The 25,740-nt window shown below is 37.3% G+C and overlaps 1 protein-coding gene across 2 annotated transcripts in view; it reads left to right on the top strand.

Annotated features, from left to right (window-relative positions):
- RPRD1A (regulation of nuclear pre-mRNA domain containing 1A) overlaps positions 1 to 25,740 on the top strand; it is a 70,157-nt gene that overhangs the window by 29,113 nt on the left and 15,304 nt on the right. Inside the window, exons 2-7 of one of the 2 annotated variants that reach the window (XM_049900525.1) lie at positions 5,984 to 6,113; positions 8,850 to 8,956; positions 9,036 to 9,133; positions 10,860 to 10,986; positions 11,092 to 11,267; positions 12,819 to 15,118. In XM_049900525.1, the coding sequence (XP_049756482.1) occupies positions 5,984 to 6,113; positions 8,850 to 8,956; positions 9,036 to 9,133; positions 10,860 to 10,986; positions 11,092 to 11,267; positions 12,819 to 12,866 (686 nt within the window). In that variant the 3' untranslated portion in view covers positions 12,867 to 15,118. Of the gene's footprint in view, positions 1 to 5,983; positions 6,114 to 8,849; positions 8,957 to 9,035; positions 9,134 to 10,859; positions 10,987 to 11,091; positions 11,268 to 12,818; positions 15,119 to 25,740 lie in introns of those variants that run through there. The other variant, XM_049900524.1, reaches the window with a different exon arrangement.

Genomic DNA, 25,740 nt, shown 5'->3' with positions numbered 1-25,740 from the left:
TAGTTGGAAGATATGGCCTTTGGTGATAGAAACAATGCTGGAGATCAAATGATAGGATTTTGCAAGACCAACGACTTCTTTATTGCAAATACCTTCTTTGACCAACATAAATGGCGACTATACTCATGGACCTCGCCAGATGGAACACACAGAAATCAAATTGATTACATCTGTGGAAAGAGACGATGGAAAAGCTCAGTATCAGTCAGAACAAGGGCAGGGGCTGACTGTGGAACAGACCATCAATTGCTCATATGCAAGTTCAAGCTGAAACTGAAGAAAATCAGAGCAAGTCCACAAGAGCCAAAATATGACCTTGGGCATATCCCACCTGAATTTAGAGACCATCTCAAGAATAGATTTGACGCATTGAACACTAGTGACTGAATACCAGATGAGTTGTGGAATGACATCAAGGACATCATCCATGAAGAAAGCAAGAGGTTGCTGAAAAGACAGGAAGGAAGGAAAAGACCAAAATGGATGTCAGAGGAGACTCTGAAACTTGCTCTTGAACGTTGAGCAGCTAAAGCAAGAGAAAGAATTGATGAAGTAAAAGAACTGAACAGAAGATTTCAAAGGGCCTCTCGAGAAGACACAGTATTATAATGACATGTGCAAAGAGCTGGAGATGGAAAACCAAAAGGGAAGAACACACTCGGCATTTCTCAAGCTGAAGAACTGAAGAAAAAATTCAAGCCTCGAGTTGGAATACTGAAGGATTCCATGGGAAAAATAATAAATGACGCAGGAAGCATCAAAAGAAGATGGAAGGAATACACAGTCATTACACCAAAAGAATTAGTGGATATTCAGCCATTTCAAGAGATGGCATATGATCAGGAACCAATGGTACTGAAGGAAGAAGTCCAAGCTGCTCTGAAGGCATTGGCGAAAAACAAGGCTTCAGGAATTGATGGAATATGAATTGAGATGTTTCAACAAACAGATGCAGCGCTGGGGGTGCTCACTCGTCTATGCCAAGAAATATGGAAGACAGCTTTCTGGCCAACTGACTGGAAGAGATCCGTATTTATGCCTATTCCCAAGAAAGGCAATCCAACCAAGTGTGGAAATTATAGAACAATATCATTAATACCACCCGCAAGCAAAATTTTGCTGAAGATCATTCAAAAACGGCTGCAGCAGTATATCGACAGGGAAGTGCCAGAAATTCAGGCTGGTTTCAGAAGAGGACGTGAAACCAGGGATATCATTGCTGATGTCAGATGGATCCTGGTCAAAAGCAGAGAATACCAGAAGAATGTTTACCTGTGTTTTATTGACTATGCAAAGGCATTCGACTGTGTGGATCATAACAAACTGTGGATAACACTACGAAGAATGGGGATTCCAGAACACTTAATTTGTGCTCATGAGGAACCTTTACATAGATCAAGAGGCAGTTGTTCGGACAGAACAAGGGGATACTGATTGGTTTAAAGTCAGGAAAGGTGTGCGTCAGGGTTGTATTCTTTCACCATACCTATTTAATCTGTATGCTGAACAAATAATCCAAGAAGCTGGACTGTATGAAGAAGAACGGGGCATCAGGATTGGAGGAAGACTCATAACAACCTGCGTTATGCAGATGGCACAACCTTGCTTGCTGAAAGTGAAGAGGACTTGAAGCACTTACTAATGAAGATCGAAGACCACAGCCTTCAGTGTGGATTACACCTCGACATAAAGAAAACAAAAATCCTCACAACTGGACCAATGAGCAACATCATGATAAACGGAGAAAAGATTGGAGTTGTCAAGGATTTCATTTTACTTGGATCCATAATCAGTAGTCATGGAAGCAGCAATCAAGAAATCAAAAGACGCGTTGCATTGGACCAATCTGCTGCAAAGGACCTCTTCAGCGTGTTGAAGAGCAGAGATGTCACCCTGAAGACTAAGGTGCACCTGACCCAAGGCATGGTATTTTCAGTCACATCATATGCATGTGAAAGCTGGACAATGAACAAGGAAGACCGAAGAAGAGTTGACGCGTTTGACTTGTGGCGTTGGCGAAGAATATTCAGTATACCATGGACTGCCAAAAGAACGAACAAATATGTCTTGGAAGAAGTGCGGCCAGAATGCTCCTTAGAGGCAAGGATGGCGAGACTGCGTCTTACGTACTTTGGACATGTTGTTAGGAGGGATCAGTCCCTGGAGAAGGACATCGTGCTTGGCAGAGTACAGAGTTAGCGGAAAAGAGGAAGACCCTCAACGAGGTGGATTGACACAGTAGCTGCAACAATGAGCTCAAGCATAACAACGATTGTAAGGATGGCACAGGACCAGGGCAGTGTTCCGTTCTGTTGCACGTAGGGTCGCTATGAGTCGGAACCGACTCGACGGCACCTAACAACAGCAACAACAACAGTGGTTCAGTTTACAGAGAAAATAAATGAAATTGGCCAAGAGTTGTTAATAAATCTTAAATAGATTTTTGTTTAAAGATAGTGGCGTTTCTCCTGATTTCCTGCTATAATACCTGCAATAGTGTTCATTCCCGGCATTGATGTGTGTGTGTGTGTATATTTGTATATTCAGTTTTTTTCCTGTTCCTTTCCATGCAGAAGACCTCCCCTGGAGAAAAGGTTTTTATGGTTTTAGATTGCACAGCATTTCAGCTATTTGTTGTATTAATCAGCATTGTTGTCCACAGTAATTTTAAATTTCAGTCTTTATAAAAGCATGAGTGATTACCTTAGATTGATATTTTGTATCTTACCAGAACACGTAGGCATGTGGTTTGTACACTGTGGAAATTAAGTAATGCTCCTACCACTTTCTGATTATGAACAAGTGAAACTAGATGGCATTTCTTTAATCCTTTCACTGGCTGTTTGTTTCAGATTGCTTATACAATAACACAGGCTCTGATTTGTTTTTAAAGCCTGGTAATTGAATTGTTTGTGAGGTGGTGTAATTGTTTCTTACTTCTGTAATGAACTGAACTTTATTACTGTGCCTTTTTCAGTAATACTGTGTTCTCATATTTTAGCCAGCCAGATTGCATGTGTGTGTGTGCGGGTGTGGGTGTGTGTGTGTACCTGTGTATATGCAAGGTCCCACGACAAGGAGCTATAGTTACTACCCAGAAGGAGCTTAAATTTAGTTCAGGGAGATGAGGCATAAGAAAGTTGTGCTTCGTGATTTAAGTGTTGAGTGGTGCTTATTTGGCTTATGCTTTATTGGTATAAATACAGTGGTATGCGCACGTAACAGACAAGTGTGTATTTATGATTGCTTAAAAAAAAAGAAAAGAACTAATATTTTTAGTAATATGTGGCCTATCATGTGCCAGTTTGCATAGAGCTTGCAGACTCTTGATTGAATAGGAAAGGTTTTTTTTTTTTGGTCTGCACCCAGCATGGTCCCTGGCAGGCAGGCAAGCGGATAGAGATAGATGGGTAGCTGCTGAGGAGTTGACTCTGGCTCCTGGTAACTGTGTATACAAAAGATCAAAATGTTTCCTGGTCCTGCATCATCCTTACGATTGCCAGCATGTTCTAGTCCATCACTGTGGATATTGTGCCAGTCCATTTCACTGAGGGTCTTCCTCTCCTTCGCTGGCCCTTTCCTTCACCAAATGTGATGTCTTGCTTCAGTGATCGATTGCTCCTGATGACATGTCCAAAGCAAACAAGTAAAAAGATATTGTGATCCGTGGGGTTTTCTTTGGCTAATTTTCAGAAGTATGTCACCAGGCCTTTCTAATTTGTCTTAATAAGTTCCGCTAAATCCTGTCCACCATGGGTGACCCTGCTGATATTTTAAATACCGGTGGCATAGCTTCCAGCATCACAGCAACACGTGAGCCTCCACAGTACAACAAACTGACAGATGGGTGGTGTGGTCCTAGCACATAACAAACATTAAATAAATGTTTGTTAAATTGAATAGAAAATCCTCGACTGGACTGATAAACATCATGATAAATAAAGAAGAAAAAGTAAAGATGTCACTTTGATGACTAAGGTGTACCTTAACCTAAGCCATGGTCTTTTCAATCACCTTATTGCATGCAAAAGTTGGACGGTGAAAAAGGAAGACAGAAAAAGAATTGATACATTCAAATTGTGGTAAACCATGGGCTGCAAGAAGAATGAAAAAATCAGTCTTAGAAGAAATACAAGCAAAATGCTCATAGAAATGGTGAGACTTTGGCTCATTTACTTTGGACATCATCATGAAAGAAATTGTTTGGTAATGTAGGGGTCAGCAAAAACTAGGGAAACCCTCAGTGAGATGGATTGACAAGATAGCCGAAACAGTGAACTCAAAACATAGTAACGATCGTGAAGGTAGTGCAGGATAGGGAATGTTTCATTTTGTCATGCATAGGGTCACCATGAGTTGGAACCAACTTTACAGCAATCTTACAACAATAACATATTTAATGAGAGGTTTGGAAAATAAGTGTCTAAGGGAGAGATCTCATGGGCAACAGAAACATGAGTTGACTAGGTCAGAGCCACTGCTTAGCCCTGTATTCTGTTGCCAGTAGATGTATTTCTTTAACGAATTATGAAATGGTTTGTTTGCCATTTCTGTTAAATTTGTATGCTTCTTTTAAGAATAGTTCGTGGCCCCGTTATTCTAAAAATTCATTTAAAATCACTTTTGTGATTTTCTTCTGGCATTGCCTATTGGGTTTAACTATCAAGTCGATTTTGTCTCATAGTGACCCTACAGGACAGAGCAGAACTGCCCCATAGGGTTGCCAAGGCTGTAATCTTTAAGGATGCAGACTGCCACATCTTTCTCCAGCAGAGCAGTGTGTGGGTTCAAATCACCAACCTTTTGGTTAGCAGCAAAATGCTTTAACCACTGCACCACCAGGCTCATTCTGTTGAGATTAGTTCCATTAATGTATTATTTGCTGTATATAAAGGTTCCCATAGTTTTAAATGGAAGTAAATTTTTTTTCCCCCTGAAAATTTGAGAAAGGGTATGAAGTGTGGTTTCTAGTTATTTCTCACATTTCAGTCTGGGTTCCACAGGGAAGAAAAGGAAAATAGTATCTTGGTATTTGGATCCCTTCCTGGTACGTGGTTTGTCCTTTGTAATATATTGGGAAACATATTTTGAAATCTTATAAATTCTTAGTTTAACGTGCTGTTTTAGAAGCTATTCCGAATTATTTTTTAGATTAGTAGCAATTTAAGTAACATTTTAAGAATATTTTGTTTATGCAGTAAATATTTGCCATGCTAAGAGTGTAAATATTAGGGACATCAAATGGGCAGTGTTCAGGTTTTTTCCTCCTAAAAAAAAAAAATGTAATCGAAGGGGAAGTCTCTTTTGTACTCTTTTGTTGTTTCACAATAACTTATTAATTGATTTTGAATCAGCTGGGTATTCAGACAAATCCTAAATTCAATTTAGGCTTTGAGGTACCATCTTAACAGCATGACCAATCACCACCTTATTTTAAGTGACTGTGTGTCGTATATTTTCTAATGATTTTAATGAAATTTAGTCCATGTAGAGTCACAGAGATGCATGTTTACACAGATATGTGGGTTTCAGTATATAAAACTATTAGTTTGGGAATGGTGATAAGACTAGGAACCAAGGATGTTACGTAGTTTAGGTGATTTAGGAAAACTGCCAAGGAGACTCTATGGGGCAGTTCTACTCTGTCCTATAGGGTCGCTATGAGTCGGAATCTACTCGACGGCACCGGGTTTGGTTTTTTTGGGTTTGCCAAGGAGACAGATCTCTCGCTGACCTACTCTTCCTTTTTTGGCTCTCTTTTTTCTCACATGATCAGTCTGCAAAAATCAGAGTGTAGTCATCCTATTAAGTGTGGCAGCAGCAACTTGATATTTTTGGTAGTAAAGTGGGTAACTAGAATTGAACATGATGTATAAAGGTTAGTAGTTATCATTCTGAAACTGCTTAATTCAGGTATTGAGAAAGTTTGTCCAAGTTAAGTTGAGGATATTTAAGTAGATTTTTTTAATTTTTTATTTTTCAGCCAAACCAAACAGGAAACTTACTTTTCTCTACTTAGCCAATGATGTCATTCAGAACAGCAAAAGGAAGGGGCCGGAGTTTACAAAAGATTTTGCACCAGTTATAGTGGAGGCTTTTAAGCATGTTTCAAGGTATGGTAATTGTTTTGGTTACTAGGTGGTCTGTTTTAAATGCACATATGTCCTTTTGCTAAAATTTGCCTTAAGCCGTTAAGGTAAAAAACAGAGAATGTATTTCTAAGGCTTTCATTTGAAAAGACCTACATGTAAATGGTATTTGTAAGTGTGTTAAATGCTTTCTGTGAAGAAAAAAAAAATTGAACTGCTGATAAGTTGGGCATTGAGTACTTGAATTACAGCTTTAAGAGACAAAAATAATTGCCTTATCAGAATGAACTTCATTAAGAATGAATGAAGGCATTGCATTGAAAATTCGTGTAGATAAAAGCTGTCAGTCTTCCAACCAATATTTCTGGATAAACTCAGTACCACTTTCCCCATATTGCTTTTACTGATTTTAAGATTTTCTGGTATGTGGGTATTTGACATAACATTTTAGAATATTTTGGAAATATATATTATTTAAAATCACAAACCTGCTAAAATTTTTTGCTACAGAAAATTCTGAGGATTAGAAGCCTCCGTACTTTGACTTATGTCCTTTTAAAATGCTTATTTCCAAAAGCTATATGCAAATATTTGGTAGATGACTGAATATTGAAATGAGATAGACTATTAAATCAGTCTGAATTATAGAATTCAATAGTAAATGATAATGATATGTGTTGAATGATTAAAAAAAAAAAAAAAACCCACTGCCGTCGAGTCAATTCCGACTCATACTGACCCTATATGACAGAGTAGAACTGCCCCATAGAGTTTCCAAGGAGCGCCTGGCAGATTTGAACTGCTGACCTTTTGGTTAGCAGCCGTAGCACTTAACCACTGCGCCACCATGGTTTCCTGTTGAATGATATAAGGATGAAAATCTACTCACTATATGCCTTGAAGTAGATGCTTTTTAAGAAAAATTAGAGTGTGAAGTATTGGTGTATGTTGCTCTCTTAAATAATAAGTATTATTTATCCTCCAATTTAGATATTTTACCATCTCTTCACAATTTGGTATTTCTTAAGAGTTTCATCCTAGGCCCTCTTCTGGTCTTATTCTTCACTTGCGCACTGGGTGATTTTGAACACTGCATGTATTTAGTTATTCTCCATACCCTAATGACTGACAAGCTTACGCTCCAGTCCAGTTGTCTTTCCTATGCTGCTTAAGCATATAGTACATGTTCCCTTGGTTCCTTGGATTTTTTTCTATTCCAGTTACCATAATGTCTTTTCTGTATAATTGCAGTAGCCTCTGGCTGAGCTTTCTGCATCCAGTATTATTTAATCCATTTAGAATATTGTAGTCAGGAGTTGAAGAGCTGACCATAATACCTTTGAGTGGCTCTCGTTGCCCTAGAAGTCAAGTCTAAAGTCCTGAACAAGACTTAAGATGTTCATTTATGGCCCTGCCCACATTTCCAGACTTGTGTCTCATATTTCTTCCATACCCAACCCGTAGTCTACAGTTTAAGTCAGCGGAACCTCTCTTAGTTCTTCCTGCCTTAAGGCTTTTGTATATGTTACCTTTCCCTAGAATTCAGTGAAATATTTATTGAGTGCCTAATGTGTGCTAGGCCCTGAGGGTACAGTACTGAACAAGACAAAAGTTCTTTTCTTATGGAGCTTACATTTCAGTGAATGGCAAAGGTAATAAATAACTGCATAGACAGGTGAATATGTATTATAATATCAGATGGCAAGTGCTATGAAGAAATTTAAAGTAGGGAAGTAACTAGAGGGTATGAGGTATGAGGATGCTCGGTTAAATAGTGTGGTGAAGGTGGCATTTGAACAGAAATTAAAGGAAGGAATGAAATTTGAGCCATTTGAGTACCTAGGAGTAAAGTATTCTCGGTAGAGGGAATACATGCAGAGATAGTGAGATGACAATGAGATGGCTATGCTCTGGGGATGTTTGAGGATCAGCTGGGGATATTATTATCGGAGAAGCTATTAAGGAATGTGGATTGAAAGGTAGCCAGGAAGCAGAGTTATGTTGGCCTTCTGGCCAGGGCATAGATTGAGAGCAGCAAGATCTGATTTACATTAGTAGGGTGCTTTGTAGAGAATCAAATAAAAGGGTAAAAGCTGGGAGACCAGTGAGAAGACTTGATTGAAATAATCCAGGCAAGAGATAATAGTGGCTCAGTCTCTGGTGGTGGTAATGAAGGGGGCAGGAAGTGATTGAGGTTACTTCTAGATTCCCAGTTCTCTGTATATCCAATCTTCAGAACTCAGGTTAACTATTATTTCCTCAGATAAACTTCCTGATCTCTCTTAAACAGAGCAAGGTCTCTCTTATGCCCTTCTTTTTATCATCTATTCTCTTTTGTAGCATTTATAAATAACAGCTGCTATAAAGCTCCATTTGTATCCCCAGCATCAAGGATAGTACCTTGATCAATAAATATTTGTTGAATGAATTAAGAAGTCACCTATTAGAAAGCCTCCCTTACCCTCATATTCAGCCCCCATTAAATTAGAAGCATCTTCTTTGTAAACCCCAAATAGCTGGTACTAATGCTTTTGTGGCTTTTGTAATTTTTTGTGTAATGATAAGCTCTTTCAAGAAAGCCAGGCATATGTTTGTCTTGATCATCTCACCCCCGTACTGCTGGCCACGTAGTGGTGCTCAGTAAACATTTGGACAGTTATTTTCAGAGAATGAATGTCTGATTATATTTAGAATTTTCACCATTACATTTTCAATAGCATGATTTTTTTTTATTGTTACTATATTTTTTTTTTTCTTTAGTGAAACTGATGAAAGTTGTAAGAAACACCTTGGAAGAGTTTTATCTATTTGGGAAGAAAGGTCTGTTTACGAAAATGATGTGTTAGAACAACTTAAACAAGCTCTGTGTAAGTATGTAATTTTTTATCATAATCTCTTCAATAAAATGTATTCTTTCATTAAAACTTAAATGATCTTTCATTGTAGATGGTGATAAGAAACCTAGGAAGCGAACTTATGAACAGATAAAGGTGGATGAAAATGAAAACTGTTCCTCCCTGGGATCTCCAAGTGAACCACCACAGGTAGAAGTTTTTCTTTATTAAGAGAACTGTTATTTTAACTACATGTGGCCTCTGGGCTTTATTAATTTTGGTGTTTTGTTTTTGTAAATTGATTTTATTACAATTTTAGGTGCAAGAAAGAAACTACATGAATCTCTCTTTTCTGGTTAACAAATTGTTTATGTTCATATTGTGTATATTGGGCAATCATATTTTACATAGAAAGACGAGACCTAATTGCTAAGTATGATTATGTGTGGTGAGAAAGCCACTACTTAAAATTTCCTTTTAAATAAATAAAACATTATTTAATAAGGCTTTTATTATAGAGGAGCCCTGGTGGCACAGTTGTTAAAGCTGTTGGCTGCTAACCAAAAGGTCAGCAGTTTGAATCCACGAGCAGCTCCGCCGGAGAAAGATGTGGCTGTCTGCTTCAGTGGTGGTTTACAGCTTTGAGAATCCTATGGGAAGGGTCTGCTGTGTCCTATAGGGTCTCTGTGAGTTGGAATCAACTCAAAGGCAGTGGGTTTTATTTTATTACATGATTTAAGTATATTAAATATTTCATTCTTAGAGATAAATACTGCCCCTCTACGTATTTTTGCTTTTAAATATGAAAAAAAAAAAAAAAATGGGTATTAGAGTGGCGTAGTGGTTAAGTGCTAGGGCTGCTAACCAAGAGGCTGGCAGCTTGAATCCACCAGGTGCTCCTTGGAAACTCCGTGGGGCTGTTCTCCTCTGCCCTGTAGGGTCGCTATGAGTCGGAATCTACTTGACAGCAATGGGTGGTGTGTGTTAGGATGGCAAGTATATATTCATACAGTCCTGTGGAACTATATAGAACCATGCAGTTCTATGAAAAAACAAGATGGATTAGAATCATTATCTTAATCCTCCATGGCCTCCTAGGTTGATACAGTATAGCATTCCTTAACCATCAAGTGAATTCCAGAAAGACATTTGAACTTTTCATTAAGTGGGTATTGAGTTTTTAAGCCTCCTCTTTCTCTGTTTCAAACATATAGGAGAGACAGGTATAATTTAAAAGAAAATGAAGGCTGAACTATAAAATACGGTGACTCTCACCCCTGGCTAGAAATTGTACAGAAGCATGTACAACTGGCTATGCTGGGCCAAAGCCTGGTTTCTGCTAAGCTCTGCTCCAGAAGCAGACATGAGTTGCCAGAAGTTAGTATCCTGTAGGATAACAAGAACTCAAAGTGCTCTGTGGGATTTGGAGGACTGAACCCAAACGCAGTGCATGAAACCATAGGTGAGGTGAGGCTATCTTCCCCCATGAAAGGAACTTGAAGGAAAGATACAACCAATTACTCCATAGAACTGTAGCTTTAAATCAGCCTGAGTACTAGGGAAGCAGAAAGAATCAGACCAGGACTCTCAGCTAAGACCTGAGCCAAGCTACCTGTTGGATTAAAAACTGAATGCTGAAGCCCATTTGGTCACCATGGAGAAGAACTTGAATTTTCACTATAAATATTGGTTCACCGCTGGAGGACCTGTGGAGGCCTGAGGGCCTAGGGACCTGATTCATTTATATTTCCAACACCTAGTATGGTGTAGCCTCTTTTTCTTAATATATAAAGAAATGGACTGTTTCCTAAAACAGTTTATGTTTGAAACTTTGAACTAGTAAATAGTTCGTAAGGATTAAAGTATATGAAAAAAATTTCAAGTTTTTTGTAGTTTAATGTGTTTATTTTGGTTCTGAAGTTGTGTAACTTTTTAGACTCTAGATCTTGTTAGAGCATTACAAGATCTAGAAAATGCAGCTTCAGGTGATGCAGCAGTTCATCAGAGGATAGCGTCTTTACCTGTTGAAGTCCAAGAAGTATCCCTACTAGATAAAATAACAGGTAAGAAAAGAAAATATGATCAGAACTCTTTTGGGAGTGGGGGTGAGGGAACAGCATATGGCATTGTTTCTGTTGTATAACAATTTTACTTTGTGCTTTTTTTAGATAAAGAATCTGGAGAAAGGCTTTCTAAAATGGTAGAGGATGCTTGTATGTTGCTGGCAGATTACAATGGCAGACTGGCTGCAGAAATAGATGATAGGAAGCAACTCACTCGAATGTTAGCAGAGTTTCTTCGTTGTCAAAAGGAAGCCCTTGCAGAGAAAGAGCATAAATTGGAAGTGCGTAAACCTTTTCCTTCTTTAGTGCTTATTTATTTTACTTTTCAGTAGGAATTTTAAGGTGTCTTAATGTACCCACACATTTTGCATATTTTTGTACATATACCCTTTTAGACAGTGGCCCAGGTAAGCTGCTCCTTACATAAATGGGTTTCCTTCTATTTGAACCAGATCGACCTGCCTAAGTAAACTTAGAAATTTGAAGTCAGCAGAATTACATTTTTATTCGTATGAAATTCCATGCAATAATAATTTATTACTTTAAACCCTTATCTTCAGGAATAAAATAATGGGAAAATAGCAGTTGGTATAAAGTCTGATGTTAACTGCAGTAAATTATGGGTGGATTTATTAATTCCTATTTTTTTATTCTAAATGCGTGCAGTCTTTTATGTATACCTGTTGCCATCGAGTCTATTCCGACTCATAGCGACCCTATAGGTATACAATTAAAAAATGCAAAGACTTTTTCTGGGTGTTGAATTTGTTGTGAGTATGCTAGTCCCCATCTCCCTTCCCCCTTAACAATTCATTGATTTTGCTTAGGAGAATAGTCTTTGAGTTACTCTTTTGTTCCACCCCAGATTCTTGTGCTTAACTACTCTCACTTGGCTCTTGCACACCCTTGGGTATAGAGTCATTGCTCCTTTTCTAATTTGAGTAACAATACTGTTGATGAGAAGCCTCAGAATGCAGAGGGTAAAAAAAAAAGAAAGAAAGAAATATTCATATTTCCTTTGAACTGAGTAGTCATTGTCAGGGGTGGGTGAGCCATATTTGATCCTGTTTAAATGAATCTTTCAGTTAACTACCCAAAAACCAACCAGACCCATTGCCGTCGAGGCAATTTCTGACTCATAGCGACTGTATGGTTGACTAGTTCTTGTTTAAATTGTTTACAGCTTAGCACTTTCTTATTCTATATAAGAGAATTTCCAATTTGTCTGGATTGCTTTATTTAGAGACAGTTCACTGTAAATTTGTAGGTATGCCATGATAACTGCCTCTGTTAAGTTGATTTTATTCATTAATGATTAGTTCTTAGTTCAGCAGTCCCTAATTGTGCCAAAGGTGGTGCTTAGGTTGGATTGCCATTGCTACCAGTGAGAGCAGTTACCTGAGCACTATGTGAGTATCAGCAGCAAAGCTCTACCACCCCAAATTTTTAGCTATTCATTTAGTACTACGCCTTCTCAATCTGTTCCTCCTCCACTCACATGTAAGATAGGCCCTTGGAGAGTAGTTGTTGGCACCATGCCATACCTTTGACAAGATTGCCCACTTCTGTAAAGAAAGGAAAGATGGAATTTTTGTTTAAAAGACAAATGTGATTTTTAAGAAAATTTTTATTATGCTTTAAGTGAAAGTTCACAAACCAAGTCCAAATTTGATTTTTAACTTGCTAGTTTTTGATCTTGTGATGGAACTTCAATCTTAATATTGTTACTTGTTTTATTGTTAACAGAATTAAGGGTAAGTAATGTCATATACAATTTTTGTCTTTAGTCTTTTGGTATGGTTTCTTTAACTTCTGTCAAGCTTCTGTTGCAGGTATTGGACATGGGCGTATCTTCTAACGATGTCAGCACCATTTGCTAGCATATTCTTCCTGCTAAAAATAAATATGAAACTCCAAAGCTTGTATTGTCTCCTGTTTTTGAAAATTGAAGAGAAGACTGAACTTTAGTTCTCTACTTTATACTGCTTTTTCACTTGTGCCATTGGTCATTTATCACTGGATACAAATATAGAATTTATGTTTAAAATATAAGTGTAAAAAATAGATACCACCACCACCCTCACCTCCCTCTTTCCCTAGTGTCTTCCAGCCAGATTTCATAGTTGTTGATGGTCGTAGTTAGTGAGACTGATGAGAATAATAATGATGGCATTTACCATGTGTCAGGTACTGTTCTAAGCACTTCACATATAATAAGTCACTTAATCTTAACACCAATCCTACATTGCAGGAAGTGTTATTACCCTATTTTACAGATAAGGAAACTGAGGCATATGGCGATTAAATAACTGGCCCAAGGCAACAAAGAGCTCTAGTGAATTGTTTAGAACCCAGGGACTCTGCTTCCAGAGTCAGGTCAGTGCACTGCATCAGAAAAGACATATTTGCAGCCAATATTTTTACTTAAAGTAATGTAAGATTACAGCAAAAGCTAAACCGTTCTCTGTCCATCCCTTTCTGCCCCCTCCCTCCTTAGAGGTAATCACTGTCTCAAAGTGATCTAGGAATTTTCTTGTTCAGCATGACTGGATTTTATCATGTTTAAAGAAACATCTAATAATGTTAAAAACATTTTTCGCAAGTGAAGAAATATTTTGATTTCTACATAAACTTGAAAGTTCACAGAAGTCTTTGTAAATTGCCATTTAGAGCTAAGTGATTCCTGGTAGAATGTGTGAAAATTACTTGAGACATTTAGACATTTTTTATACCAAGTAGGTGGTTTCACTTTGAAGTTTAGGCGGAGAGGTCAGGATTTATACTTTCCACATCAGCCGCGATACTATAAATAGTTTTAAGTTATCATCTTTGAACATCAGCTGTGATTGATCGGGTACTGATGTATCATTAGTTACTCTTTTTTTGAAAATGGGGCATAAATTTAAAGCGTCGGTTCAGGAATTGGATATTTCATACTTCAGGAGGCCACTATTAAAGCATTTGCAGTGAATGAAAACATGAAGTGTTTTGAAAAATTTTGGAAATCATTAGTCATGGTTTTTGAAACTAGTGACAAACTTTAGTTGGTTACTGAGGAGATAACTGCTAAAATATAGGCTATTAATAAATTCAGTTTATATTCATAAAATCAGTTTCACAGGTTGCTATAGGAATCGTATTTCACCATTCAGAAGTTGAAAGTACTGCATAAAGTATTCCCCTGACTTACTACCTTAGAAGGCATACATGGATAGGGAGAACTAAAATGGCATTTGGTTTTCATATTTTTGGAGAAAGGGCAATATAGAGATAAAAATGATTCCATATTCAGTAAGATAATCTCCAGTCTTTGGTGCTCAATTTTGAATACTTTTTCATGATACGTATGGTATAAGGAAGCATGCATTTTAAACTGTGTTTGTTTTCATTATTTTAAAAATGGGCGTTTGAGAAATTGTTTTTTGAAAGGTATACACATTTTTTATGAAATCTCTTATAGGTATATTGACCTATTTTAAATTGCTAGCCTCTACATAGGAAATTGAAAATCACAATTTGCTGACTCCTTAAAGAAGAAATTAAATCAAGGCCTCAAATTCTGTAAGTCAGGGTTGGAAAGCATGTCAGAGAGGACAAGTCTTTTTCTTTTGCAATCTTAGGATATTTACATCTGCATCATTTAAAAAATGATGCACAGTATATTCATAGTATAAGTGTTGTATAGTTTAAGTCTATACCTCTTAATGGTGTCAGGTTGCTGACAGTTTTATGCATTATAGGCAGTGCTACAAAGAACATCCTGTTGAGGCAGGTTTGCTTAGTTGTGCAAGTATATCTGCAGGATTGATTCTCAGACTAGCTGGGACAAAGGGAATGGATGTTTAAGTTTTGATAGTGTGCCTCAAGCCCGCCAAACACTTTGTCCCACTGTGTGTCAGTGGTCTTTCCAATTTTTGTGTATCCGATAGGGTACAAAGGTATTTTTTTCACTCAAATTGGCCTTCATTTAAATATATTAACTTTTATTTGTCCTGCAAATTCCCTGTTTGTATCCTTTGGACCGTTTTTCTATTTGGTTCTAACTTTATGTAGGAAAATCTGTCTTTGCCTTTATAGATCCTAGGATTTCTGGATATACTTAAGATGGCCTTCTCAATTTATACCTACACGTATATTCTGCTATTTTTCAAAGTTTTTTCCGCATTAAATAATTTTACCTATTTGGAATTTTTGTTTATGATACGAAACTGCTTTTTTCAAAGTGATAGTAAAATGTCTGCTCAGCATTTATTCATGATTAATCAGTGACTCAGTCACTTTACTACTGTCGTGAAATGCCATTTCTGTCATATTTAATTCCTGTGTATACATAAGAACTTAGTCCCTTTTCTATTTTATTGGCCTGTAGTTGCTGTTAGTTGCCATCGAGTGGGCCCCAACTCATGGGGACCTTGTGTATAACATAACGAAATGTCCGGTCCTACACCATCCCCGCAACCGTTCCTGTTTGAGCCCATTGCAGCCACCATGTCAGTCTATCTTATGGAAGGTTTCCCTCATTTTCACTGACCCTCCACTTTACCAAACATAATGGCCTTTTCTCATGATTGATCTTTCCTAATGATGTATCCAAAGTAAATAAGATGAGTTCTTGCCATCCTTGCTTCTAAGAAGCATTCTGGCTATACTTTCTCCAAAATTGATTTCTTTGTTCCTCTGGCAGTCCATAGAATAGTCAGTATTCTTCTCCAACACCAAAATTCAAGCCAGTTCTCCAGTCTTCCTTTTTCATCATACAGCTCTCACATGCATATGAGGCTATTGTAAAGACCATGGCTTGGGTCAGGTGTGCTTTAGTCTTCAAAGTGACATCTTTGCTTCTTAACATTTTAAAGAGGCTTTTTGCAGCAGATGTGCCTAATGCAATGTGTCGTTTGATTTCTTGACTGCTGCTTCTATGGGCATTAATTGTTTATCCAAGTAGAATGAAATCCTTGACAACCTAAATTTCTTTGCCACTTATTGTGATGTTTATTGGTCCAGATGTGAGGAAATTTTTTTCTTTATGTTGAGGTACAGTCCATACTGAAAGCTGTAGTCTTTGATCTTCATCAGTGTTTCAAGTCCTCTTCACTTTCAGCAGGCAAGATTATATCTGCGTATCGTAGGTTGTTAGTCTTCCTTCAGTCCTGATGCCACATTTTCCTTGATATAGTTCAGCTTCTCTGATTATTTGCTCAGTGCACAGATTGGATAAGTAAGGTCGTACAATCCTGCCACGCACCTTTTCTGATTTTATACCCTTGTTCTGTTCGAACTGCCTCGATTTATGTATAGGTTCCATATGAGCACAATTAAGTGTTCTGGAATTCCCATTATTTGTAATGTTATCTATAATTTATTATGATTTACACAGTTGAATGCCTTTGCATAGTTGATAAAACATAGGTAAACATCTTTCTGGTATTCTCTGCGTTCAGCCAAGACCCTTCTGACACCAACAGTGATATTCTTTGTACCACATCCTCTTGAATGACTTCTAGTATTCATGTTGATAATTTTAGCTAATTGTGATTATTGTGTATATTAGCTTTTACATTCTTTTTCACCCACTTATCATTTTGCCTTCATATTTAATATTTTAAGTAACATTTTTGTGAATTAGAAATTCCCTAATTATTTACTTAGCGTTGTCTCTAAGTGATTCACTTCTTTGGTGACTCCCAAATAATCATCATCTGTAGGTCTTCTCTCTGAAACTATTCATTTTCTCCAGAGAAAACACCTCTAATTTTCCTGGGAGATAATACAGGCATCTGTGTCCAGAGCAGCACTTTACCTATTACCTCTGTGCTTCAGGTCCCCAAATGCACATATCCTTTGGCTCAGTTTATTACCTCCCATCTTTTGACTCTATGGGTTAAGGGTTTTAGCAGATTCATGTCCATGTTTTGAATCAGCCTTATTGTCAACCTTAAGACTCACTGTTATTTTTCCAGGACTTGGTAGCTCAAAGTCCTGAGTCTTTTTAGAGTTTCTCAGGATGAATGTCATTTTTTTTGTTCACTATCCCGTTTCAGTGTTTTCTGTCTTCCAAAACTTCCTTGACATCAGTGTACTGTGGTCTTCTTTCCTATCTCCTTGTGGGCTTTCGCCTTATCATTTTAGTGGCTTTTTCAGAAGGAACATGACTTCAACCTGCCATATAAACTGGATTTTTTTTTTTTTTTTTTTTTAAGTAGAGCCATAATATGTGTTTTTCACAACTGCTGCCAAACCACCCTTGTCTAAGTGGTTGTCACATATTGCCTGTATTATTAACAACTGATCTTCTGCTCCCTCTATTAACTCTCTACAACATGGCAGCCAGAATGATTTTTTGAAAAGAAATCAGGTCCCATCACAGTCCTGCTTAAAACTCCATGCTTCTGAATATTACACTTTTGGATCTTATTTTAAACCCCATACATGGTCTATGAGATTGCTAGTCATGGGTCTGCATTTGACACCACCTTGAAGCACGTTCTCACATCACGGTGTTTGCTGATCACTTAAGAGTAGCTGGAATGCTCTTGCTTCCTGATCTTTACTTGCCTGGTTCTTTTTTCTTTCCAGTTTATGTTCCTGGGTCACCTCTTCAGAGATCCCTTCTCTAGCCCTGTCTTTTGGTTCCACCTGCCCTTTATTCTGAGCCCTCTGTGGTACTTATCACTCTTTGAAATTTTAAAACTTTGTTAATTTGTAAACTTAGTTATCACCTGTCCCTGGCACTAGAATTTAAGCTTCGTGAAAGGAAGAGCCTTGTTTTGTTTTTCATGTTTATTGCCATATTCCTCAATGCCTAGAGCAGTACTTCTTATGTGGTAGGTAATCAGGTGTTTGTTGAATGAATAAATAATAGTATAGTAGGCCACTGAAGACATAATTTGGAAGAGGCATATAAGGCTTGTGAAGAAGCCCAGGGGATCGGTGGTTAGGCACTCAGCCGCTAACAGAATGGTCTGTAGTTCTAACCCACCAGGCTCTCCACAGGAGAAAGATGTGGCAGTCCGCTTCCATAAAGATTTACAGCCTTCAGAACCCTAAGGGGCATTTCTACTATGTCCTTTAGGTTCACAGTGAGTCAGAATCTACTCAATAATGAGTTTTTATTTATTTGGTACATAAGGTTTGTACATTTTAAATTGGTAACTTATTTTGTAACTAGAAGAAAAATGATGCTTTAATAAATGAAAATAATTAAAATATATTTTAGAGTTTTGAGGAAAATTACATCCAGCACAATAGGTTAACCAATTTGAGTCGTATTAGTATAGTCCAGTACTTAAAAAGACTTAAATGGACTTTGTATTCAAGGAGTCTAGTTTCTAGAATACCTATATCTGAGCACTTTGAACAAAAGAGTGATCAATTTGTAAAATTATTTTAGCAGTTTGCCTTTTTTTCCTCCTTCAGTAGGAGAATAACAAATGCATGACAAATGAACAGTACTCAGCAGTACATAAGTACTGAGTTTGTGAAGAGTCACAGTGCTGCCTAGTGGAAGAACTGGAGCTACAAATGAAGTTAGTTTTAATACAGTGTTCTTTCTTTTACATTACAATATGTAGAAGAGTGGAATTTGAGCCTACTCTGAGGGATAGGTTAAATTTGGGTGAGGAGAAAAGGTGTAAACACGTCAGTAACAAGAGAGTAATAATGATATGATCTTTGGTTGCACTGGACTGAGCATAGTAGTTAATATGGCTTGGCCAACTGTTCAGAGAGGGATTGGATTGGACTATAAGACAGAAAATGATACTAGTGAGGAGTGAGCTTCTTGGCTCAAGTAGACACATGAGACTATGTGGGCAGCTCCTGTCTGGAGGCAAGACGAGAAGGGAGAGGGGGACAGGAGCTGGCTGAATGGACACAGGGAATACAGGGTGGAGAGGAGGAGTGTGCTGTCTCATTAGGGGGAGAGTAACTAGGAGTACACAGCAAGGTGTGTATGAGTTTTTGTGTGAGAGACTAACTTGATTTGTAAACTTTCACTTAAAGCGTAATGAAAAAGAACAAAAAAAAAAACTGATCTCTCTAGTGGGCGGTAGCAGTAAGACAAGGAATAGGCAGATGTAGGGAAGAGTTGCATCAAGGTAATTGTTGATTGGGTCTGAGAGTAGAAGAGTAGGAGAAATCTAAGAAATTTTGAATCTGGACCATGAGGGGACTGATTCTGTCATTGACCAAAACTAAGGGACTGGATTGAGGACAAAAACGATGTTTTGTTTTTAGATAGGTCAATTCTTGTTTTAATTTCAAAACCAATATGTGCTTATCATCATTTAGAAACCATTGATAAGCACACACAGTACCATATAGAATCTCACCACTCCTTAAATAAACTTTGATGAGATTTGGAGGCATAGAATCATACTATACATGCTTTCTTTATACACTCTTAACACGTTTAATGTAAACATTTCTGCGTGATTATTAAAATTCCCTTTTCAATAGTTAAATCATATTGTTTTATGGAGGTATTATTTCTTTAACCGGCTATTGTCGAGCATTTATGCTACTTCAATTCCTTGCTATTGAAAGATATTTTTTGAATCACTTTTTAGCATCTTTGCTTACATGTATGGTAATTTTCTTATAAATTCCTAGAAGAAATTTACTTGAAAAGGTATTCCAGTCAACTGCATCAAAATAAAGCACAAAATATAAAAGTCATGAAGAGCAACAAAAACAGTGCAAGTCCTTGTGTGCCTGAGAGTAGCTTTCCTTTCTGCTGACCTATAGCCAACAGCTTGATTGAATATAAAATTCTGGGGCACTTTTCTTTTTCTCTTTTGGCCTACTTTTTTTTTTTTCTTTTCAGTTAACTTTCACATTAAAAACTTCGACTAGCACATACCGCTCTTTTCATAAATGTTGCTTAGTATTCAGTGTGTGCCCTTTACTGGGAAAACCTAAATTGTCTTTTATTATTACTTCTCAATTTTTTGAGGTTTTAAGCTTTCTTGTAAATTTCTGTACTGTGTATATTGAATCTTCTGAATCTTTGCTCTCTGTTGCTTGTTTTATCATTTTTTCCTCACTTCTATCCTTTTTTTCTTTATTATCTCCCACAGTTTTTTCATTGTTGCTGTCGTTTTCGTTATACTACTCTTCCTTGCAGTATGAGATCTAGGCTTGTCTAATGTTGGTTGTCAGGTTTTTATGGGTCTCTGTTGAAAAAGGAAGGCACCCTGGTGGTGCAGTGTTTAAAGCACTCAGCTGCTAACTGAAAGGTTGGCGGTGTAAAACGACCAGCCTCAGGAGAAAGATGCGGCAGTCTGCTTCTGTAAAGATTACAGCCTTGGGAGCCCTGTGGGGCAGTTCTACTCTATCCAGTAGAGTCCCTATGAGTCGGAATTGGCTTGATGAAACTGCAAAGGGTTTTCGTTGAAAAGGGATTTATTATAGGTTTTACTTGGCCAGTTCACAGATGCTACAACTGAAGGCAAGTCTAGGGGGAACCAGAGTCAGAGGAGATGTTAGTGTAAGAGTTTTCTCAGTTTGCAGAGTCAGCCCAGGCCAGACTGGAACTTTGCATCTATTTTTGCCAGCACACCAGCCACACCATCTAGCACCACTTCTGTTATTGTGGTCCCGGGATCTTCCTGAGTCTCTGGGAGCCACAGTGAGCACAGGTTCCCCTGTTAAAATGACTCAAGCGGAGTCAGCAGTATGAATATCAGTAACTGTAAAATATTCATGCCTCCGAAGCTTGTCAGGGTCTGCAGGAGTGTTTAGACTGACTTAATGTGATTGTAAAATAGTACTTATTAAACTGCTGTATACTTTTTATAAACTTTAATATATTTTTCTCTTGTTGGCCTCATATTTTTGATTGGTACCAACAGGTCTGCTTAAAGCAGTTTCTGTTCCCCTCTTTTTATTCTTCCTAATCTGTGGGTTTAGGAATTATGGAAGTAAATATTTGAAAGTGTAAATAAATTCCAGTAAAATATATAATCTTTAAATTTTTTAATTAATCTTGGAGTTGCTTATCAGATTCTTATATAATTAGTTTTTAAAATACATGTATCTTTATTAATCTTGTTTCTTCCCATAGAATTTTTTTTTAACTTTTGTTTTAGCACATGCTAGCTCTCTCTTTCCAAATTATAGGTAAAAATATTTTCATGTGTTGAAGAAGTAAGGCTAGAAGCAGAGGCCTACAGTTAGAAATCTTTTCAGTTGATTTTGGGCTTAGATTTATTAAATTTGTTAATCAGTGAATACTTAGGTCAATCAGTGAACACTTATGGTGAATAGTGGGTGTTCTGGAACTAGATTGCTGGAGTTTGAGTTCTGCCTCCACCACTTACTAGCTCAGTGACATTGGGCAAAATATTTGGCCTCTTTTTACCTCAGTTTCTTTGTAAAATAGGGATAATAATTGTTTCTACTTCATATGGGTGTCATGAGGTTTACATGACTGTGCCCAGCACATCATAAGTTCTTCAAATTTCAGTCTGAAAGAAAGAACTTGAAGATTTTCTAGCTAGCATGTATCTGTCATTTAGCCAGGAAATTTAAGTCTTGTTTATGGGATTACTCTTAAAGAGTGTCAGATGTCTGCAATACTCTTGTGCTCTATAGTGCAGTGGTTTTCTCAAAAAGTATGTATTTTACTAGTACATTCCTAGTGTCTCACTGATTCCAACTAGATTCCTAAGTACTTTTAAGTCATCTGTTCAGTCATTTTTTTAAGGTCCTGGCTAATCTGCATCAAGCCTGCCTGTTGCTTCTGGAATTTACCTCTTTTCAAAATTTGGTACAGTGTCTTTGCTGCTGTTCACCCTTCTGGTATTTTTAGTGTTTTCTTGAAATTTGTCTCAGGGATCAAGCTGTTCTAACTTGTTTTCTGCTTCCCCCCCCCCCCCCCCCAGTATTTGGAGTGTAAGTGATTAGATTAAGAGACTTGGATTCAGTGTGGTAGTTATTTCCTCATGTAAATTAGATTTTCACTTTTCTATAGGGGAAAAAAAAGCCAAATAGGTGCTTAGACAGTCTACCCTTGACTTCTGTCTTAATACGGTAAACCGAATTGCAGTCCTTCTCTTCTCCTAGAACTTAGAGAAAAGATAATGTATATTAGAATATAATAAATATATAAAGCCTAGTATATTCTGTCTTTATCATATATAATAATATAATAAAGATATGTATATAGTGTTAAATAACTATTATATAAATATATAACAGGTATAAAGATACAATAAGAGAGATAAAATGGAGAGAAGGGTGACATGCGGAGTGAGAAATTAAATGGAGAGAAGGAGAAATGGAAGATTTGAGAGGGGTGAAATGTGGAGAGGTAAAGAGATGCACTGTTCAGTACGTGACCACTAGCCATGTGTGCTGTTTGAATTAAATTTTTAAAGTTTAGTTTGTCAACATTTGCCACATTTCAAGTGCTCAGTAGCCACAGGTGACTGTTGCATTCTCTGCTAGACAGTGCAGATGTAGAAAATTTCTGTTGTTGCAGAGAGCTCTATTCCTAAAGATTGATAAAAAATTGCTAAAAAGATAGGGAAGTACAGATAAAATGAAGAGAGATATATAGGAAATGATTATTTTTTAAATACATGCTATTTATAATAGTGCTGCTCTAATAAGAGAAGGAAAGTTGTGGCTGCCCCAGAAATGGCAGTCTTCTAGAAGATGGGATACTGACAGGATTGAATTGAAGAAAGAAACCACAGTTTCCAGTGTATTGTTTGTAAAGGCGGGGGCATTTACATGAATGTTCATGCCCAGAGGTGGGATACCTGAAGCAGGAGACTGAACAGCAAACACAGTGATTTAATTGAGGGTACTGCTGTGGAAACAACCAGGTGGGTTAACCTCTGTGCGTCCCCCCTTCTTAGGTCAGGTAGCAATGGTGAGAAGTCTGTTCTTATTTGGGACCTTGAAGCAGAGAAAAAGGAAGTCCACCTTACAGTCCAAGCACTTTGTACATAGTCCGCCATTACATGAAGATGATTGCATTGTCGGGACCACCAGGCATTTGTGGGAAGACAGTAAGATGGCAAAGGGAAGAACTTTCCCCTAGGAAATAATAGAAAACCAGCACAGTAATGTAAAGTAACTATTGAAGATGCCTAAACACCCAGAGATTTTCCACTTGTAAGTGTCCATCAGAAAACGGTGTCCTCTGTTATATTTTAAGAAACCACTTTTTAATTCTGATGAGCATAGGAAAGTTTGGGAATTCTAGGCAAGCAAACAATATAAGCAAAGGCATCAAAGCCATAATGACTGTGCATGGGAGAGCAGATGAGAGTGGGAGCAATGGATAAGTTAGATTCTTTGTGTGATTTTGGAAAACAAATTGGCACTGGTATAGTTTAAACTTAATGTAGTGAGACAGTGATCCACTTCTACACAAAATGCATTCCTAAAAATGTGTGTAAAAATGTACAAAGATTTCAGCAACAAGATGACATACTATGAGGGATAGTTTTTATTCCCTGAGTGTTTTTAATTGCAAAATTCGTTAATTACTGATGCTTGTAAAGCCCCTGAGTATTATTCAAGATATAAAATTAGTAAGATCATAGATTAAGTATTAAACAGAGGCAAAATAATTTCTCAGCTAAGTAACAGTAGTTAGGAAGAACTGATCTTGAAGCTGGGAAGAAGGGTTAAGTTTTTAGGGAATTGAGCTGGAGGTTATGATGTCAATCTTGGTGACGATCTCATCAACTTCAATCTGTAAAGCAAAAGATGTGTAAAAGTTCCCATCTCTTGCCTTTTCATGAATGTAAAAGAAACAATATCCTCTTTGAATCCACGAAATTCCTTTGCATTTGAATCATTGCAGTATTTTGATGCTGAGTCTCAGCATCAAATTCAGAATTATAAAGAATCTTTTCGCATTTTTCTTCACTATGGAGCACACAACCAGCTGAAGTCCAGCAAGCATCTCAGTGGGCCTAAGTATTTGCTACCCTCAGAGTGTCTGATTTCTGTCCTTGGTAGTTATCACAAGGGTTAGCACCTACATAACTGCACAGACACTGCTGTACAAAACTGGAATTCTGAGTGTAGCTCCATTGTGCTTTAGCTTTGACCTGTTTGGTAGCTAATGCGTGAAAGCTTGTATTTGGTGTCGAAAAAGCTGCTTAGGGTTATCAGTGTATAGTGTGTCAAAGTGAACTTTGTGTGAAAGTTGGAGGTGCCTTGTAGATAATGCAAACCTGAAAATTTCACAGGACAGTTGTAAATGATTAATGTATTGATTTTCCTTTGACAACACGGAATGAGGCAAGAGAAAAAAAACTAGGAGGAAAGAAATGAAAAAGACGAAGAAAGGAGAGAAGGAAAATTGGGAGGAGGAAAAAAGATAGAGGAACAAATGGTACAGCTTTCTCCATCCCTGCTGGCATGGAGCGCTGTGTCTCCATTCGGTAGCTGATAATACATCTGTCAGATGACCCTGTATGAGGCAGTTACTATGATGAGGTATGTGCATTTTATGAATGAGAACACTGAGGCAGATAGGTATTAAGCAGTATCTTCAAAGGAAATCTGAAAAATAAAATACCACTTAAACAGCCTCTGATATTATTTTCATGCATTTCTGTTAGCCTTAAAAAAATCATAGATTAAAAATATTGTAAACATAGTTGTAAAAAATGAAGAGGAGGAAAAAAAAAAAAAAAAACCCAAAACAGCAGTTGTACCATGCCAGATGTACACATTTACATCCTATTTAGATCTCTAGGTCAATTTTTAGTGAGTGTGGAGTAAAATAAGGAGCTTGGAATTAGGAGTTAGTCTTCTAGAATTTACTGAGTGAAATGAACAAATTATATCAAAATCTTTCCTCATCTGCAAAATGTAGGTATCAACCTCATGACCAAGTGCTTTTGACTCCCTACTTATCTCATGACTGTAGCTGAGAACTTCTGAGTAGTTTAATTCAACTTATAAAAACAATACATGGAGTTTAAATTTTTCTGTCCTTGCCTTTTTCCCCCCTCAGATAATACATACTTATTGTAAAAAATATGGAAAATACTGAAAAACCACTCATATTTACACCAACCTTTGAAGACAACCATTAGGCAGATTTTGATGTATTTTGTTACCCCCTTGTGTTGTGTTTTATATAGGTGCATATGTGCAATTTTGTCTCTTAAAAAATGTGAAAGTGATTTTTTTTCCTCAACATTATAGCTAGCCGGAAACCCTGGTGGCGTAGTGATTAAGAGCTACGGCTGCTAACCAAAAGGTCAGCAGTTCGAATCCACCAGGTGCTTCTTGGAAACTATGGGGCAGTTCTACTCTGTCCTATAGGGTCGCTATGAGTCAGAATCCACTCAAAGGCAACGGGTTTGGTTTTTGGTTTTATAGCTAGCCAGGTTTTATTGTACATTTTGTTCCCTTCATTTCAAACAGAAGTGGAATTTTTTTTTTTTTTTTTTAAACTAAGGACTATTTGTTCACATGGAGGTAAATAAGTTATACTTGTGGGGGCTACTGAGAAAACTTAGCCTAAGTGACAAATGAGAGGGAAATTTTACAACAAAGAAAATTGGAAATTATTTGTTTAATAAAAGTGCTCACTCTCTAACTCCATTACCTTCAGTGTGCCATTCTAATTTATTGGTGGAGAGTATATCATTTCACGTACCAGATTTGTTTAAGTAAAATGTGAACCTCTTAAGCAGTCAGTATCAAAAATTTAAGGAGAGGTGTATGTCATTCAGAGTAATATCTCAGAATAAGAATCCTGTCAGGCTTAACTTTCTA

Source organism: Elephas maximus, chromosome 11 (genome assembly GCF_024166365.1).
Source record: "Elephas maximus indicus isolate mEleMax1 chromosome 11, mEleMax1 primary haplotype, whole genome shotgun sequence".
In the NCBI taxonomy this organism is placed as follows: Eukaryota; Metazoa; Chordata; class Mammalia; order Proboscidea; family Elephantidae; genus Elephas; species Elephas maximus.
The sequence above is the reverse complement of the archived record's forward strand: the minus strand, read 5'-3'. Positions and strand labels throughout refer to the sequence as shown.